This window comes from Bombyx mandarina, chromosome 09, assembly GCF_030267445.1.
Source record: "Bombyx mandarina strain Sakado chromosome 09, ASM3026744v2".
NCBI lineage: Eukaryota > Metazoa > Arthropoda > Insecta > Lepidoptera > Bombycidae > Bombyx > Bombyx mandarina.
Genome location: NC_143216.1, coordinates 6,638,074 through 6,658,689, shown reverse-complemented (window position 1 = coordinate 6,658,689; position 20,616 = coordinate 6,638,074). Strand labels below are relative to the sequence as shown.

The window sequence follows — 20,616 nt, the reverse complement described above, 5'->3', positions numbered from 1 at the left end:
AATGACTCCGAAACTGGACATCGCTCGAAATGTCGACCCCAAGTATCCCGATACTCTCGGAAGGTTGCAGGGATACTCCTTGGAATTGCGGCGCCATGACAAAGGGGTCCTTCTTCGCAGTGAACGCGCAAACCTGTGTCTTCAACGGTTATTCTTTCACTGTGAAAGTCATTAGTGAACATTTGTTAAGCACATATTTCATTAGAAAAATTTGAACCTGCTTACGGGATTCAAATAGCGGCACCGGACGCCTTACCATTTTAGGCCACGACTTTAACGGTATAAAAGATTTAAATCAAATTATCTTAATTTTGAAGTCTAAAGGATTAGACGCTCGTGTAATAGGAGTATCTGACAACTATGGTGATGTCGAAATCCCGCAGGCTGGAACCAATTTTTATAATGAAATATGTACTTGACAAGTGTTATATGTACTTGACAAAAAGGATCAACTTCCTGTGATAAAAATAGAATTAGCAATACTTTTAAATTTGGAATTTCTGGTTGTGGGATGTATTGTTAGTCCGCATTAGGTATATTTCGACCGCGAAACAGTTATAAGTACCGGTTTGAAGGGTGGGGCAATTGATTTATAATATAATTGAGACTTTAACATCATGTCTCAACATGAACAACGAGCTAGTTCACATATCAATGCAATTAAAAAGAACTTCTAAAATTCTAAATAATAAAATACAATATATTATGCAATATCTACGCGAAATCTCAGATAACGTGTTTTAGTTACAGATTTAAAAATTGTGTTGGAACGATTTCTTAATGTAAATAAACTGGTGCTCCCCCATTGACGCTGTTCGTCCTGTTTGCTATCAACACGTGTGCTAGCTGACGCAGATATTATACAAATAATTGTAAAGCATGAAGTTGCTGTTTAAATTCTGCATAAAACGCAATCCATAATCCACAATTTCATTTCAGTAGAAATTGATTGAGTGGTTTACGTACTGCATTATGATGTAATTTGCATACGAATTCAACAGACCAGACGATTGTATGACGGTCGTCACTCATGTATATCGATCTGCGATATCGACACAGTGAAAATACTGTATAAGTAAGTATCTGTCTGCGACAGAGAACCTTTGCACATGCTTGCCAGTAAAATCTTTGTTAGTAAAGAAATGGTTTTGTCTAGATGAGCTACAAATTCATCAGAAAAAGGCGTGCATACACTTAAGGCATGTCGCCTTTTTATAACTTACTTTTACGAGTAATTTCTATATTTTATTTAGCTGATCTCAAATCAAACGTATACAAACACGGGTCTTCGAGACAGGGAACCGTTTACATCGACGACTGACGGTTGCATTAACATAGATCAATTATTTAGCTCCTGCAAGAGTTCAAGGCAACGTACACGATAATTGGTCTGAAATTATTGTTCGGCACACCTTTCAAAACGGGCCCCTTCGCTTGCAATTTAGCAGCAATGAGTTTAAATCTACTTTGTCACTGTATTTATTTTAAGTGTGCCATTTTACTATGATATTGGCACCTTTTTATAATAATAATAGTATTTTCATTTCAACAAATTATCACAAATAAACAATAAATAGATGTGTCATCCGTATTGGTAGGCAGTGTGCTATCGAAATGCAAATTTAAAAATCATATATCGAGTCAGAAGTGTCAACCTAAACCAATTTTTTAGAACATTTATCTAGTTTTTCATTAAATGACTTCAATATTTCAATTAACTGATTTTATTAATAGTCTAAAGGCAAGATTCGGAATTATTACTTTAGAAAGCTCCGATTTTTATGGTGTTATTGGACGTGAGGGATAATCGACAATAAATGTAATCAATAATAATAATGCCGAGTATATTATACCTAATTATATAATTAATACAAACTTTCTTAGAATGAAACATAGAAACGTTTTATCCTCCGATCATTAAAGCAATATTCTATAACGCGATTTTTCATTAATTGCTGCGAGCTGCGACAGAACTATACATTTGAGAAACGAGAATAATAATGAAAAAGAAGTTTCGATACGTTATTGTCCAACCGGCTGGCTACGCGTGTATCATTCTCGACGCATAAAAAGTGGTACGGCTAAACAGAGAACATTCCTCTCGGCGATCAATTGATTTGCGAAATAAAGATAGCTACCTATATGAACATAATGTATCAATATGCTACTAAATGGAGTAACGAACCACAGATGCCTTGTAAAAGTTAATTTAGTATTAATCCGTATTTGAGTCGACTACTATCAAAGCCGGCAATGTGACTGTTGGACAATTATTGGTAAATCAGAAAAACGAATTATTGACTTTGTATTCCCATGGCAGTCACAAAACTCTTCTGAACGACATCTTAGATAAATAACAGGTTAAGTATTAACCTTTATTTAATGCAGGTTTTGAACCGTATTCTTTGAAGGAGACGATTATATTCAATCTGTATTGACATATCAATAACATTTTTTTGTCCAAATGCACAGATTGCCACCTTTGATAATAGACGACTCATTTATCCTTAAAACTTTACTTTCTTATATTTTTATATGAGTTTTCAAAGGATTAACCATTTGAAATTGGGAACGCTATCTATAGGGCATTATATTTTAAGTATTGTCATATTTTTTCAATTCATGATTTGTTAAACGTGTTTTACTTACCTTTGGATCGAAACTAAAGGCCATTTCCGGCCTGAGCGGACAAGGTAAGCCACACTTGCAGGTGCCAGCAGTCTGTAGATATTCTCGCAATTGAGGCAACGTACTCAACGCTGTCCCACTCGGACTGAAACAATAATAAAACATTATTTTACTTCAATATCTTTTCTTTTTGTTAATTGTCCCTAATTATTTTTAGCAGACGGGTAATTTGGGGATTTATTAAGAAGATATATTGTTGATTACAAATTTAGAAAACTTGGAAAATAAATTTAAAACGAAACACGGTCATAAGCTTTTATGATTAGGGTGTAAGGTGTTAAGCTATTACCGATTTTTAGTGTCCTCATGAAATAAAATTGAAAATACGACTGTGTTTAAAAAACATAGTAGTTCTTTCTAGATTTCCTCTGATGTTTTTATGACGAATTTTGATGTTTTGGATAAACACTAGTAAATAAAAAACTGAATAATCTATTTAAAGATAAATTGTCCTCGCCATCAGCGCAACGATGCGAAGAAGATGATTAGTTATAAGAAAAACAAAGATAATGACCGTCATACTAGTTGACTTGAAATAATTACAAAAAAAAACATGAACTGACAGGGAGTGGAGCAATGAGTCGCAGAAACGTGTATTGACTGGGCTGTTAGCAATGCAAAATCACCTATAGTCAAACGTACTTTGCCCCCTGAAGCTCAAAACCCAACGACACCGGCAGTAAGCAGATGAAAAAAGCGAAAGAGTTACTTATTAGTTATATCTATTTTCCGCTCTCTTTGTTTTTGGAATGAAATAGATATGAATTAGGTTTTATTAATTAATTCTTGGTCTTGACTGGTTGTTTTATATTTTAGCATACATAGGTGAACAAGCATACGACTCACCGGTCGAATACGGTTTAGCGGCTCTCCCACCATATTTATGTATTTATCTACCACACATGTTTATGTATTATTTAATCCAACAGCTATTATTAGTAATAACTATACTCATAATAAGTTCAGTAATTATAGTATTATTTTCTCATTAATATTCAGAATTTTATTCACTTTTACCCTTTTGTCTTGCCTTGCTTGTTTTGTATAGTCCTTTTTACATTATATAAAGAAATGATGTAATTTAAACATTTAAAATGTGTAATTTCTGTATATAAAAAAGAATAAAGATTGGATGATTGTTTTAATATATTTAACATCCATTCTAACTTCTTTGTTTAGAAAGTTTTCTTTTTAGTATAATATGATTATCCATTCCATGGAATACGTAGACATGAACGATTATCTGTATTTTCCGTACGAGAATATAAAGAGTAGAAAAGTTAAGCTCAAACTGAATTAGAGAGCGGTACTTATTAAGCATTTTACGTATTACAATAAAACAACCCATGGTTATGTATATAATAGGCCTTTACAAGTTTTGAAGAGCCATTTACAAACAACAAGCTGTTAACAATAACAAGGGCGGGCCACGCCGACATTAATATACCTCGATCCGTTTTACAAATAGCTTCTTTCATAAATGCTTTATACATGATAATTCATCATAATTGTTCACGGTCTGGTTCATTCAGGGAAAGGTAAAACATGACCGCAAAGACCTTAATTGTTTACTGGACTTTATTAAGACGGGACCTATAGTCAGATAATGTTCCAAAATAAATCTTTGGCTAGATCATCACAAGATACGTATGAATATGACCCAGTTTCGTTCAATTATTACCGTGGAAGACTTTTCAGATACCCGTAGTGTATTTTCACCTACCTATAAACTTAACCTTTTCTATAATTCCTTTCGTGGCCTACCAATTGTTGACCTCAAGTCTTTAGGTGAATGACGGCATTCACGTTGTCATTTCTATACGCTCCGATAACCAATTAGCATCTAACAAGTCGTCGTGGCCTAAGGGATAAGACGTCCGGTGCATTCGTATCGAGTGATGCAACGGTGTTCGAATCCCGCAGGCGGGTACTAATTTTTATAATGAAATACGTACTTAGCAAATGTTCACGATTGATTTCCACGGTGAAGTTATAACATCATGTAATAAAAATCAAACCCGAAAAATTACAATTTGCGTAATCACTGGTGGTAGGACGTCTTGTGTCCACACGGGTAGCAACCTGCACCACATTGCCTATTTCTGCCGTGGAGCAGTAATGTGTTTCGGTTTGAAGAGCGGGGCAGCCGTTGTACTGTTACCAGTGAGACCTTACAACTCATGTCTCAAGGTGAGTGGCGGCATTTACGTTGTAGATGTCTATGCGCTCCGGTAACCACTCAACACCAGGTGGGTCGTGAGCCTGTCCACCCATCTAAGCAATAAAAAAAGAAAAAAAAAAGATATTCGACATGAATATTGCGTGACGATTTTCACTTATTGATTCCCATTTAAGATACACTAAAACTAATTTGGCTTTCGACGATCATTAGATCCCTACTATAATTTGGTATGAACATACATTACGGATATTTCTGAGTGTTCTTAAATTAAACTCAACTTCACATAATAAAACTTTCAATGTTTGTCAAAATGTAAAAAAAATGTGTCTTTTGAAACCATTGTATTTACAACCGGTGCCGTTTTAGTTTCAGTTAAATCAAAGTATGTAATTTACGTAATCTTAAAACTAAGTCTCTAACAAGAGCTCGACTCTGCCCTCTCATCATCATAATATCAAGAAAGGATGAATTCAATAAATCGTTTTACAAAGACCACATTTAGACACAGACCACAATGAACACTGATCGGACCAATTCGAGATAATATTCCATCAGAGATGTGTCACACAGTAAGTTCTTGGAAAACAAGCCACACAAGTTACTATGCAGTCTATCATTCGTAGCCTTGAAAAATACTCGTGACTAATCGACATCGCATTTAATTTATCCTCGTTGACGAGTTTAGATATGTTTTTAACAAACAGTTGAAGTATTTAAATACCAGTTTATGGTTCTTGTGATGAGATAGTCTTAACGATGTTCACAATTTTTGAATAATAATTAAATTGAGAATTGGTAATATATTATTTCTATAAATTGTATAATATACTATTTCTCTTTAAAAACTATAAAAATATAATTTAACATTATTTAAATATAAATTTACTCTTTCCCTACGCATTCAATGGTTCTTTAGTCGATTCTATTAAGGATATTTCGACACTTGTATTCAGTTGAATTTTATTGTTTAATCAAAATCAATTGTAGATAACAAAATATTTGATTTGATTGACAAAATATTCTTGAATGACTGTTTTTAAAAATAATCAATGAGGATAAAATACTGAAGACTTGAAACAGAAATCTCTTTGGGATACCTTCACAGGCTTCCGTAAGGCTTAACATCAGGATGCCGTTATTTCATCTTTTCGTTTAAGCTAAGAGAACATCTGGTACGATATGTTTCAATTTGCTATATTTATAATATATCTCTGGTATATGAACAACGAGTGAGTTAAATATTTGGCACAAAGCCAAAGATGTTTATCATACGTATCACGACGACATTTTGTATTGCACAGAGTTTTAGAACTTTAACAGTTTTTTGGGTTATGATGATTACAGTGGATTTTTAATTAAATGGAATATTTTATAGCTCGAAATATCTACATTCCCGTGACATTATTAACTTTATGTTATATCTTAGCTAACATCTAACGCAACCATAAATGAAAATCGTATATATTCGGGCTTATAAAATTATTCGATTGTTTTTTGTTTCGCTAATCAAATCGATCTATAGTTTTTGAATAATTTAAATTTATTCCTGTATCGTAATGGAAATTAACATTAGCATACAGGTACATATACACACACACACACACATACATACTTTATAATATCAACATCAACAAACGGGGCGAGTGTCGTTTCGATGCCTCTTTCGGATAACGAGTTGAGTCACGAAAGGGTTTCCCTATATGACTCAGTAAAAGTCCAGTAAGCTTGCAGGGGTCGAATAATATAAAATGGGATTCAAATTCACCGTTTCATGATTTTGTTGTTCCGTTATATTATTTTTGTAATAATTATACAGCAAAAAACCTTTTTCATTTACAGATTTTAAAAAAATACCCAAAGATTCTGGTCTTAAGCCCTAAGAGCTTATCTTTTACTAAAGGTCATCGGTACAACTAGCTACTTCGTGAAATTTTGTTAGAAAACAATGAATTATTCATATATTTCGTCCTCTCAATTTAATTTAATTGGAGGGCGAAATGATTTAACGTCTATTTAGAGACGCCAATTACATTTGGAAAAATGTTATGCTGTCACTGACTAGTTGTGAGCACCGTTAGTTTATATTACCTAAATCCAGCGCGATTAGACGTTTTGTTATAAATGAACTTTTTTTTTTTTAAAGTCGTATAAAACCATTTGTTAATATCCTATCCCTGTCTTACCATTGTTGACCAAACAGGCATTAGTGACAAATAAGCGTATAAAATTGTCTGTCTGTATTATTAACAGAAATTATTCTGTCCTTAACAGGTTGTTGTCATTGTAAACTCAATATTTTTTCTAGAATTGCACTTTCATATTTTGTTCTTTAATGATGTTTCCAATTTAATTTCACATTTCTATGTTTAGAGGTATACTTTTAAGATTCGTTCCATACCAATTCCATCACAATTGATTCCACAGTGTTTTTTTTTAAATAACAATAGCTGGAAAATATATGCTGTTATGTTTTTTACCATTGAAGTCGTTTGTTTTTACTTTTTTAAGTCAAAACCAAAGTATCAAAAAATTATTGACTACGTAGTGACGTCACGATAGAAAGCGACGGGACCGGGTATTTTTCAGCTGGAAATGTGAAAGACACATGTTCTTTAGAGTAATGAAATAAAACACTAGTAGGCTAGGTTGCAATACCATATTTGAGTCGACTACTATCAAAGCCGGCAATGTGACTGTTGGACAATTATTGGTAAATCAGAAAAACGAATTATTGACTTTGTATTCCCATGGCAGTCACAAAACTCTTCTGAACGACATCTTAGATAAATAACAGGTTAAGTATTAACCTTTATTTAATGCAGGTTTTGAACCGTATTCTTTGAAGGAGACGATTATATTCAAATCAATCTGTATTGACATATCAATAACATTTTTTTGTCCAAATGCACAGATTGCCACCTTTGATAATAGACGACTCATTTAGATCATTTAGCGCTTTAAAATAATATTTGGAATAATAATATTTTATAATTTAACTAAACAGACATTAGACGCTGTAATTTCAAAAATCGTTGTACAGTAAAAAAACAATTGACCACATATGTATCTTTTTTATTTGCTTCAACCTACAATAAATTTCTCACGGATTTTACGTTCCAGTTTTTTATTCTTTGTTTTAACTTCTTCTAAGTTGCACTAGATTGCAAAAACCGTCTCCTTGTAGATATCTAAGCATGGATTAGAAATGACGGTACATACGTTATTCCACTGGACTTTTAATTTGAGGTAACTCCAAAAAGATAACTTTACAAGGAAGTGCTGTTTAGACATTTCGTGCATAGCATTTCTTTGTTATGAGCACACTCATATTTATAGTTTTAGTTTAACATTAGTTACATTTAGTTTAGTTTAGTTTACATTAATATTTAGGATTCTTGAATCAAGACAAAAAACTTTAAGAAGAGGAAGACTTAATATGTAACGTTAAAATGTTGAAAACAAAGCAAACTGGTACATAGCTACATATTTTAAAAAAATAGCGTGACGCACATTATGATTTAAAAAACGTATCATATTTACCCATCTGACATTTAATGTAAAAACAAATATCATAGGTAGTTCAGTAAATTAATGTGACACAGATTTAAACGTTTTAGAAATTATCTCAAAAGTAGAATGCATTACAATACGAAATGTTTAAATTGAAACGCTTCTGTTAAATACGTGAACCACAAATTGAGTTTTTATTTATTCATGCAAGGGGAATGAGCTTAATATGGGTCGGGGTCAATCCACAAAGGACGCTAGTAGCTATATCGTTTGCTTAAGGATTTTGATATCTATGCAAGTGCTTAGTAATTAAATTATGTCATTTTTAAAAATTAGATTAATTGTGTACAAATATGACATATTCTTCATTGAGAGCACTATGATTATGATTACGTATTTTCCAATACATTAAGGCCAACATAATGATAATTACTAAAACTATTATTATCCAATACAGGATCGACTGTATCAACCAGCTAACAATCAGAAAAATAACTAGAAACCCATGTAACAAGGATTTATGATAACTTGAAATAGAAGCAGGTGAATGGCCGAAGTGAGACACTGGCATGCGAACTACGCGCAAGTCGTTACCTCCAGAGATTAGTCAATATTGTATTGGTAACATACCTACTGATATATTATTGAGAATTGTGAAATTGTTTAAAATCTTGATTTTTACTAATTTGACAGAATGAAACATTCGAGTTTTAATATTGATTTTGTACTTTAAAATACACAATATAATAATTAAGAATAAGAAAATTATATCGTTTTTAAAGGTTCGTGATAAAAGTAAAATAACTGAACGTAGGATAGATAATTTCTTCATTGCTCCAAACAAGCATATAAATTTTCATGTTTTTATGATTTATGTTATATCAGTAAATTAGCTGCGTAGCGCAAATGTGGAAAGCAAGCGTAAGGTTTTTTTAATCACTATTATGTAAAATAATCATATGGATTAAGAAGAAATATGGAATAAGCGGATATTATTACTCGTTTATCTATTACGGACGAAAAGACCAAAGGATTTTTGTTGACAAAAATTATCAATGGAAACTCAGATACATTTTTGAACTTGTCTTGATAAAACTTACTCACAAAAATAAAGAAAACGAACTTACTGGTCTAGTAAAAATATTGAATTACTGTATTTAAATAGCTACATCTGTAATAATTGTTTTACGACATAAACAAGTTTTAGCTAATTCGAAATCAAGGTCTATTCATTTTTCGTTATTATTAAACAATTGATTTATTCTCCTACATACATAAATGACGATACAATTTATTTCCGCGCGTTGATCTTGAAGACATATTAATCTTATACTTAAATTATAAACTTGTCAAGCAGGGTTTCACATTTTTTTTTGTTCGAGTGGGAACGATTCAAACCGACGCGACGTTTCATTTCGTTGGGTAATCTGCAGTCCATGTGAGGCATGTGCATCCGGTAAACTATTTAGAACTTAATGTAATCTATTCAGTTACAGTGTTTAATTTATGTCACATAAAGTTTGTTTAATCTATATATTAATACGTGAAGCAAAAACTTTGTACCCCTTTTTACGTAAATTGCGCGGACGGAGGATCAGTATGAAATTTCCCACACTTATAGAGAATACAGAGGAGGAGTGCACAATGCTAATATTTTTTTTAATTATGCATAAAACATACATTAAATCAATAAAAAGAAACATTACACACACTACCATGTACTTGACACACACACACACACACACACACACACATGCATACGATATGTTTATTGTCAAACTTTTCTTATTGCTGTAGTCAAAAGCATTAATATAGTAAGTATTTTAAGGTATTTGTATGAAGTGTAGTCTTGGCGAAATCTGTGAATAAATAATGGTATTTGACAATAGAATCACAATAGTGTACAAACTTTTAATTTCAATTAATTATAGTCGAATTTCGACTACTGGGGGACCACCAGTTTGTTATCAATATATGTACTTCATGCAAGGAAACACAGTAAAGTTTACGATTTAAGATCTTTGTTATCAAATCGATAAGGAGAGAAATTTATTTTAGTTTTATATTATCATAAACATTTTTGATTAGATGTCGTTGCACTTGCATTTTGTATTTACTAAAAAGGAGGTAAGGTGTGGTGACGAGAAAATAAAAAAGGTGGCAATGACAGAAGAATTAGTCCAGAGTTGTATAAAAACTATTTTCTTGGGTTGATGTTAAATGGCAATTGATTGGAATTTATCATTCAGTTATATAAATAATCAGCATAAGTTTTGTTACCTATTGTCATAAGTGAAAAAAATAAAAATCGCTTTATATAGTTTATATGGGCAGATAATCCCCGGCCTACCTAATGTTACGCGATTACTGGACCTCGTAGATATGATAATGGCATAGGTCTTAATAGTATTGAAAATTTTAATACGGTTTAACCCATCGGATTGCAATCTGCCAAATACCAACGAATATGATTAAAATTATATAAAGTATACCACTCAACAGCTTTATCTTATATCTAAAACAGACAATAAAAATGTAACATAAAGCAAAATGTAAAAATCTTAACATAATTTATTTGTGATTTGCTTGAGACGTTTCCACCCAGTGACGACGGTGTACCTCATTTAATAGAGTAATAAAAAATGTTCGACTTGGCTTACGTAATCCGTATTATTTCCGTGTCGAGTCTATTGTGGAGGTCAATATGGGTACGATTTGGCATTTGAAAGTAACCTTTTGTAACTTTAAAAATAGACTGACATACTTTTGTATTATATACTGACAGTAATATTGCGGTCAGATAAAGTCTATGGTATTTTAAATACAAATTCTTCAAAACTTAGCAGATAAATTTTATTCCATTATAAGAAATAATTGTTAAATTAGACTTAACGGACGCGAGTTAAAATGTATTTTCCTGTAATTTCTAGATTTGTGATGCAATATGGGTCATTGTAAATTATTATTACATGCAATACCTATTTTGAACAAAAGTTCATGCTTGTAAATCATTTCAATGTAGAGAAAAGTTAAATTCGGTTTAAGTTAAGTAAAATACAATAGCCATTTTTTTATTAGTGGGTGGTAAATGGGTATAACAAAGTCGTAAATCTCATGTTAGGGGCATTGTAAAAATTTACTGACTGTCGGCATTCACAGGTAAGGAACATATTTTATTATAATTTATTATTGTACTATTGCGAAAAAGAATTGTTATTTAGAATAGTGACAGTACCTATACAATACTTTAATTTATTATTAATTTATACATTATTGTGAATGTAGCGGCATCCGCCACAAGCGAAAACTGTAAGTTTACTTACTATTAGAAAGTTTGACGTTACTTTTTTTCACAATTTAATTATTAATTTGTGATGCCACATTGAAAAATATATGATTTTATGTCTCATTAACATATACTTATCGTTGCGTTAAAGCAAACATATATATTCGACAAAGTTCGAAATTAGATAGACCAATATGTATTTTTTTAATACATCACAATTAACAGAATCCCATATGCTTTTCTTTATCTTTTTTTTCACTCTCTCTTAAGCAATTTTGATACTCCATTTTCTCGCAATTCACAGAATACTCTAAAATCATTTATAGTCATGGTGCGAGTAATCCCTACTACTAAAATGGCTATGACGTACGGCCTCCCACAGGACGGTCGCGCACACACAGATATGCCGATATTGTGAGGGTTCGGTTTCCGATGAGAACCTAAGAAACCCTTGTTTGTTCGTTTTTGGATGCTTTTCACCTTTTTTAAAAAGATTTTGACAATACCATAAATAAAAAAATACTTGCGTGTTGTTAAGGAAACAAGGAAAGTGAAATAAATACGAGAGTAAATCTTAAAGTGTTTCAATAACAACTAAGCCTTCTAAAAAGCCTATAAAAATTATTTACTATTGCTCCGTTTTATCGCATTAGTATTTAGGAATAAGTCTTACTTTTAAACTATTTTTAAACTCTCCCAAACATTAGCACTTAACTTAGCCGTAATAAATGTAGAAATAGAAGAATCTTAGAGCATTTTTTTAATGAATATTTAAAAAGAACATTCAACTTAGTGAAATATTCATAGTATATTTTATTTTCAATAATACCTGCCATATATTAGTAATATAAGTCGTATCTTCTGATAAAATATACAATGAATAAAAAGCATTAAGTAGGTCTTTTAAACAGCCTAGGCCTAGGCAGTTAGGATAGCTCACTCTAACCGGCGCCATCTAGGCGGGCTCCGGATAGCCTGCCGACCGAGAGGGCTGGTGGTCGTGGCGCCGACGACCGCCAGTCCGGCGTCCCGAGGGGGAGGGTGATGGGAGAGATGTGCTCCGCACTAAACGCTTCACTTTCCCCCCTTTGCCTCTTCATGAGTTCTGTCTCATGCGAGGTTTGGACGTTGGCTGTTGAGCGACAGGAGGTTTTAGTCAGTTCGACTCTGACATGCTCCGCCCTTTATCCCCAGTGGAGGGCGGAAGTCCGGCGATTTCCTCCTGACCAAAAAAAAAAAAAAGGCCTTGGCAGTGTGCTAGCAAGTAACTATTATAATAATTTTTAATGTATTCACGTATGAAAGTATTCATGTGTGAAATATGCCTTCAATATGCAATTAGAGAATGATATCCTGAAATATAATAAAATTAAAATTTTTTGTGAATCCTACAAGCATAAATATTCGAGCTTTTTTTTTAAATTGATACATCCATATGGGAATGATGGATAACATGATTATGTATTCTGATTAAAAAGTTGAAAATGTTAATATTTAAGTGTTTGTTATCTTGATTAATTCTAATTAAAAATAATAATTACAAAGACTACCTATGTTTGAATGAAATACAACCCAATGAAAATACTATTTTTGTTAAAATATGTTAAGTCATGATTTATATCTTTTTAGTTTATGTAAATCATTGATAAATTACTAAGATTAATTACTCTAAATAAGTTAATTACAATGTACAAAATGTTAACATCGAAAACTGTATACAGTAGGAACAGTGACCAGCACAGTTAAAATTGATCGCTGAAAATAGTTGTAGTTTTTTTTGAAATGAATTTAATTATCAACGAATATTATTCTGAGATTCGCTATCTTTAAAAAGTAAACGAATAGGTATCGACCATCCTAATCGGTTCTGACGTGAAGTCATGTGTTCAGATTTGAAAAGTAGGATAGCCGGTACTGCAATGCAATTGACCTCATGTCTCAAAGCGGCTGTATTTGCGTAGTTAATGCCTATAACCTTCGGTAACCGCATAATGTATAAGTATTTCACGTGTCCACAACAATTGCAACGTTATGTCCTTTAAGTTAAACAGAATATATTATTCTAGGGCTGTTCTGATGTTGTAATTATATTATTTTTTAACATTGTTCCTTAAAATAAAACTTCTCAACATATTATGAAGATAAAATCCCAAAATATGTGCAGAAACGTTGTCTATGAAACTGAACGTAAGCCTAAGACGAAAACCAGTGACAAAAGTAAACGTTACATAAATAATAACTGTTACAAGAAAATAAGACCTAATTAGTTCAACATCTAAATAAATAAAAAAACCGTTTCTATTTATTACTCATTCCGTTTCTTTAACACGAGAGAAGCTAAATATATATTATAATAGGGAACCAAAAGAAAGTTGGAACGAATCGTAAATCCAATGAGAGCACCTAGTGACGCCCATCATGTTTCGAAATAATTCAGACGAACCATATGGATGTCGAAGAAGACTGAGCGCAGTATTGTGCAATCAGAACAAAGGGGGCCAGTGAAATCCGTGCACGTAGTCGTATTGCGACTTTCAAAAATAAGAATTAACAAAACAAATTTCTTAAGCACCGCGGTCATTGTTAGTTTTTTCTAAACGAACTAAATATATGCTAGCGCAAGTCACGTTATGACCATAGTAACGTTAATATAATCTAAAGTATGTTGGGGATTAGTAATTTAGATTTTGTAAATGTAAACACAGATTTATATAAAAGTGGAGGGCTAGTGATTTATTAAAATTATTTACGTTAAATACAATAATTACCAATAAAAACTACTAACAAAGCGTCCTTTGAAATGTAACGTTTTTGTCTTTAGTCTTAGAATTTTAGTAACTTTCGCATAAGTACATTTAAATTTAGCTTTCAGTTTATTGCAGCCACTAAATGAATATATTTGTATACTTATGAAATCTTTACAAACCGATTTTTGTGAATTAGTAAAATACTTGCAAAAACACCGTCTAATAACTTTGAAATCTAATTTTGCTCTATTTTTCGCGTCTAATATGAATTACGTAGTTTAATCAAAGCGCACTTTAAAGGCGATGAGTTTTCATTTAATACATACTTATAGCAATCCCATCGTCTTGCACAGCTGTCGGACTGGTTTGTCCACTTGCATCCGATTGATTTAGCGTTAGCACACGATACAAGCCGATCATTCAACATACATTAGGTATTTTAATGATTATAAGTGTATAGGGAAATACTTACAAGATAGTATTATGAAAACATGAAATTACATATTATAAAATTCCAAAATTTCATTGACGGTCCACGTTTTCCTTTGCTATCTTCGAAAAACATATTTGCAATTTATGGTAAAAGAAAACGAAACTATTTATTTTAAAATTTGAATTTTTAGTCCCAATAGATAAACATTTCTCAAGCGTAATTTGCTCCTGATCGCATTACGAAACTCATTTATAAGTGTTGTCGAACCTTTCCTTTTTGTTAATTTGCTGTGTATGAACATACATTACGTATTTGAATAACTTTAAACCTATGCCTGCAATCCTTTCAGTGTTAAGATGAATGAAGTAACGAGTAAACGAAGGAACCCAAAGGAATCTCACTCGAAATAGAACTATTTTATGTTGAGAAATGAATGTGGCACTCACAACCATGTCGCTTATTTAAAAAGGTAACCGCCGACTTTCTGCTTATAACAGACTGGTATTTATTATTGAACCGATAATTTAAAATGAAGATGGTAAAATTAAATGTACATTATCCGTATTCAGTTATGGTTTCGTGGGGGGTTTAGATATCAACGAATAACCATATTTTTGTGGAGCAGTTATCAAGACTTACCCAGGTCTATCCAGATATGATTCTTAAATAGGTGATCAAACTTTTGTATTGTCGTGAGGGAGACGAGAAAAAAACGTATCTTCCTACTAACAATATTTACTTATGGCAAATTATTGGCATGATCCAAATATTTTTTTTTTGCATTTTTGGATGAACGAGGCCACAGCCGATCCGATATTGAGTGGTTACCAATCAGAGCCCATTGACATCACCAAGTAAGTACCGGCACCTTCCTTGAGACATGAGGTTGAAATCTCAACTGTCTTACTGCATATCGACTGTCCCAATCTCTTCGGACTGGTATGTTTCACGGCAGAAATAGGCGGGATGGTAGGCACCTGTAGGTTAGTGCAAATTTACGAAATGCTCTACCACTAATTACTACGCAAATTTACGAATTTTCCCGGGTTGATTTTCCTTACAGGATGTTATTTCTTTATCATGAAAGTTGGTCGCGAAAATCTGTTATGTACTTATTTAATTTGAAAAATTGGTAACTGCCTGCGTTATATGAATACCAGCAAAGTCAATATCAGTTGATACACGTACACCGGATTGTCTTATGGTATATAAATATATAAGTATATGGCCTTTATGTCCTAAATCAAATTAGACACTTCAAAAAATCATGTCAGCAAATGTTACTCTATTTAACCACCTTAACGACATGTATGATTTTGAATCATGACAGGGTATCTTTCAAATTATAAAAGTTTCATCCTTCCTCCTTTTATAACCAGTTATTTTAAACGAACAAACCCTGTATTTCAAGGCCGCATGAAATTTGAAATAAAAATAATAATGAAACACTATTCAATAGCTCTCTTAGAGAAATGCTTCGTTTTGGCTAGAAGTAAGCTTATAATTCACTAGTCCAAACCGAATTTGTAATTAAAATCCCATCACAAAAGTTGTTAACCAACAGATAAAGAAAACCCTCTTTACAATTTTTACACTACCCTATAAATATTTCCGTGATAAAAGTATAATAGCTAAACATATTCTTTGAGAAATTATGTTTTTTATACAAACAAACTTTAAATGACTCTCTTCTGTCCAAGTAAAAAAGCAGACATCTTATGACTCACTAGATGGTAAGTGTTAATGTAGTTCGTGGACATCAGTAATTCAAGGGGCACAGTTAAGTCACCACCCTCAATGAAAAGTTGAAAATAACCTATGTGAAAATTTAAAAGCTTAAGAAAAGGGAAAAATAAATTGATTCGTGTCAATTTGTTGAAGAAATTTGGCAAAGGTATTTTATTGGATATTCTGTATCTAAATGCAGTATTCTAGTCCCTAAATGCATGTTTCTAGTTTTAACTCAAGTGGGGTAAATCCAAACTTGGTGGCATAATCGGTATTTATAAAATATTAAATAAAATACCTACACCTAGCCAATCTAAAACTAAAACATTCATAATGTGTTGTCTTTTTTATCACTGGTTTCATTTATAAGTCTATTTTTGTTCCTTTTGCAATGGACATAAACAAAAAAGTGTGTTTGTACACAATTTCACATATTTTTTTTACCAGTTCCACCTCATTACTCAAGATAGATTTTGGATTGTAGCATTGTTATTTCTAATGACTGCTATATATAAAAGTGGATTGTGATCTATGTAGCCTAATAAATTTTATTAACAAATATTTATTTTCAATCTATTATATGTTGTTAATGTATTTAATATAAAGGATGTTAGGTATAAATAATGTTAGTGATGGATATGTACTTTCAAAAATAATTGTATGAACACAAAATAAGCTTTAACACAAGTTTGATAGCACAATCAAGGTGACAATAAGAATAAGAACTGTTTAAGATAAGTACCAGTAACCACTTACCACCAAGAAGGCCAAAAGTTTCAACTGATTTACTAGATGGAAATGTAGTGAATTAACAATTGAATTTAGCACATTGTCCATACAGTTATCATCATCATTTATATATATGTTTAATCTTGTTTCTTGTATTCTATATGCATTATTATACTATATCTTATGCCATTTTTAACTTTACTGCTTACAACTTATCTCATAGTTTAAAAATATATAAAATTTGGTACTTGTTCAGTAGTATGATATCTTTTTTAAATGTATATTATCTTAAAAATATTGAATGCCCACTCACCTAATATACAACACTGACGCACCATTGACTATTCTCCTCCACCCTAACGGCACTGTTATAGAAAGTGAATGTTCACTTTGTTGATTCCTTGAGTTGTTTTCTAAAGAATCAAGAGATGGTACAACAGGTGCAGGAAGTACTGCTAACACAACACCATCAGCAGTCCGAACCAGTTGTGGACTGCTACTGCTATCTACTTCATTAGCAATTCCATTGTTAACCCCAACTTGCTGGTTTAAGATACTTATACTTTGATTTACTATTGACTGATGAGAGACACTTTGTTCTAAAAATTGGTAGTTCACATAACTCTTTCCAATTGATAATTCTTGCTCACTACAGTTGGCTACTTCACCACTTTGTACTGTCACACTTTCACAAAACTGATTTTGCCCATGATGAATGGCCATTTGTTGCATATGGGGCATAGTACCATTGGAACTTCCCGGAATGACACATCTCAATTGAGTAGCTGTGTCTACAGTTCCTACAGGTAATCGAGCACTGAATGTTTCTACACAACCCAAATCTGAACTAAGTGGACCAGCACAGTCCTCCGGCCGATAGTTGCTTCCACTAGACCCTTCACTTTTTGTTTCTTCTACTTTAATACAGGAATCTTTGACATACTGCTGTGATACAGGATATAAATCTGGCAACTGAGTTATATTTTCAATAGACCCTAAACTGTCAATTTTATCATCACTGTCATTAAAATTCTTGTAAAACAATTGGTTCTGGTGCGATCTTTGTTCAACTCCTTCTGATTGTGTACGATAAAAAGATGATCGCAGCTGCGGCTGCAAATTATCAGGCAGGTATAGGGATTCCAGTGGCGAGTGTCGAAGGGTGTCCAGGTCGGGCGGTGCGGTGCCGGGCTCTAGCTGGCGCTGCTCCGCCACGTACACCAGCACGCGCGGCGCACCCGCCACGCCCGCTCGCGACGCGCCCACATTCGCGGGCTTGCCCGACATCGCGAACATACATTACACGATGCCACACTTTGGTACTCATTAGCTGAGTGCACCACAACGTGGTCTTCCAGCTGCCCAAATTGAACTGTTAGCAGCATAGCTCTGAATCCCTCGATCATATCTCGACAGCCTCCTATCACTTTGAGGCCGATCCACCATCGTCGACTAACACCTTTTTTTGCACCGATGTCATGAATTTTATTTTATGGTTTTATGACGGACTAACGACCCACTAATAGTTTTATGGCGGAGCCCTTTTCAACCCCATTGTTTATGAATGAGATTAGTAGAAAACAGTAGCAGCTACTTTTTATTGTATACAATTTCGGTGTTGGAACAGGCTACACAACATATTGTATTGAATATTGATACACTTTCGGTCTGTTTAAAAGGTCATTGAATTAAATGTCAGCTTCACTTCACCATCAAATCAAACACACCATTTCCATTTTCGCGTTTTGTAAAGTATTTAAAGTTGGCTTGTGAAAAAAACAAATGAAAGGATGCTGTTTAAAATTTCAGCTTATTTAAGTTTAGTGGAACTCTGAAAAACGACCGAATGAAGTGATTCGTAAATCGTAGTTTACAGTTTACTGTTGTTCAATGACCGTGTTCAGTGACTTCACTGTTCACTCACTGTTCACAAATTTATTATCGAAAGTATCCTTTGGAACATAAACGAGGAATAGTCTCATTTCTCAATAGTACTCTGGAGCTTAAAAAACAGCCAACGCTTATGTTCTATCTTCTTCTGTAACTGAAAAGAGGTATTAGGAAAAAAGAGAAGCAAATATGAACTACAACAACAGAGCTCAAGAGTCAAACGCAGGTATATAAGCGACATCTGGTATTATCCTGCCACAACATGAAATGACATTCTCGTTTTACGAGGTTTTTCAGCTAAAGACTTAAGGTTTTGTAAATGTGTAGATTAAAATTGCATGACATACTTTTTCTATAGTTGCAGTATGTACATGAACAAATAAAATGTAAATCTGCAATTAATTTAGAATCAGTATAAATTGTTTAATTTCAAAATAAATATAATGGGCTTAATTTTGTCTTCGTACAATATAAGCACGACGTGAACACGTCACACAGTGGGTCGATACTGTGATTTTAGTGACTTAGGGACCAACTTTGTTTTTTTATAAATTTTTTTATGTAGATAGATAGAGCTCGTTAATCTCAATAATAATTGTTTTGGGCAAAAATTACAAAAACTTTATAGTTTGGTCAGAAAAATGTGTTTTGTGATTTTTTTGTATGGACCGGTTCACATTAAATTAAATTCCTGCTAAGTACCGAGAGGTCCCGCTTTGAAACTATATTTTCCTTATACCTTGTCTAGTCTACTATCATTTGATGCTATGAACATGTGCATAAAGTTGCAACTCTGCCAAATAAATGGATCGAAAAAAATTAATAAATACATAGAATAAAAACCTTTATATTTTTTTTCGTAAATGCTTTTAAGTTAAATTTGATATGGATTAGTAAGTAAAAGCACGTAATGATACCCATAATTACATAATACCTAACAACAATACATTTAGTAGGTCTCTAATTAAGCAATCTCTCTAATTATTAAGATAGTTAACATTATTTAATGAGGATAATTAGTTAAGTAGCCATTACTGGGTAGTAGAAAATATAGTAAACATTTGTTTGTCTCTGGAAGTATAAAGTGACCATGTTTATTATATACTAACTAGTGTTCGTTTATTCGTACTACTACTAACATCTCGTGATTGTCGTTGTGATCTTGCTGTTTCCGTTATAATTGATAATTTTGTTAACAATTTAGGATTATTTATGATTTTAAGAGAGCAACTACAGTCGCTGTCTGATAATAAAAAACTCTTTCAATTCCTACAAAATCAAATAAACGTGACCGAAGAGAAAAATGTTGAGCTCCAAAAATTCAGTACGCAATTTTGTTCAAATATAAGTGCAATATGGAAACGAAGTAGTCGCATGTTAGCACAGCTTATAAGAAAAAAATGTGATTGGTTAGAATGTGCAA

General features: G+C 32.7%; 1 protein-coding gene across 5 annotated transcripts in view; it reads right to left on the bottom strand.

Annotated features, from left to right (window-relative positions):
• LOC114243671 (uncharacterized) overlaps window positions 1–19,421 on the bottom strand; it is a 46,680-nt gene extending 27,259 nt beyond the window's left edge. For all 5 annotated transcript variants that reach the window (XM_028175247.2, XM_028175248.2, XM_089729727.1 and 2 more), the window contains exons 1-2: window positions 17,617–19,421; window positions 2,650–2,773 (exon numbers count right to left, since the gene is read on the bottom strand). In XM_028175247.2, the coding sequence (XP_028031048.2) occupies window positions 2,650–2,773; window positions 17,617–18,599 (1,107 nt within the window). In that variant the 5' untranslated portion in view covers window positions 18,600–19,421. The remainder of the gene's footprint in view (window positions 1–2,649; window positions 2,774–17,616) is intronic.
• Window positions 19,422–20,616: the final 1,195 nt, after the last annotated feature.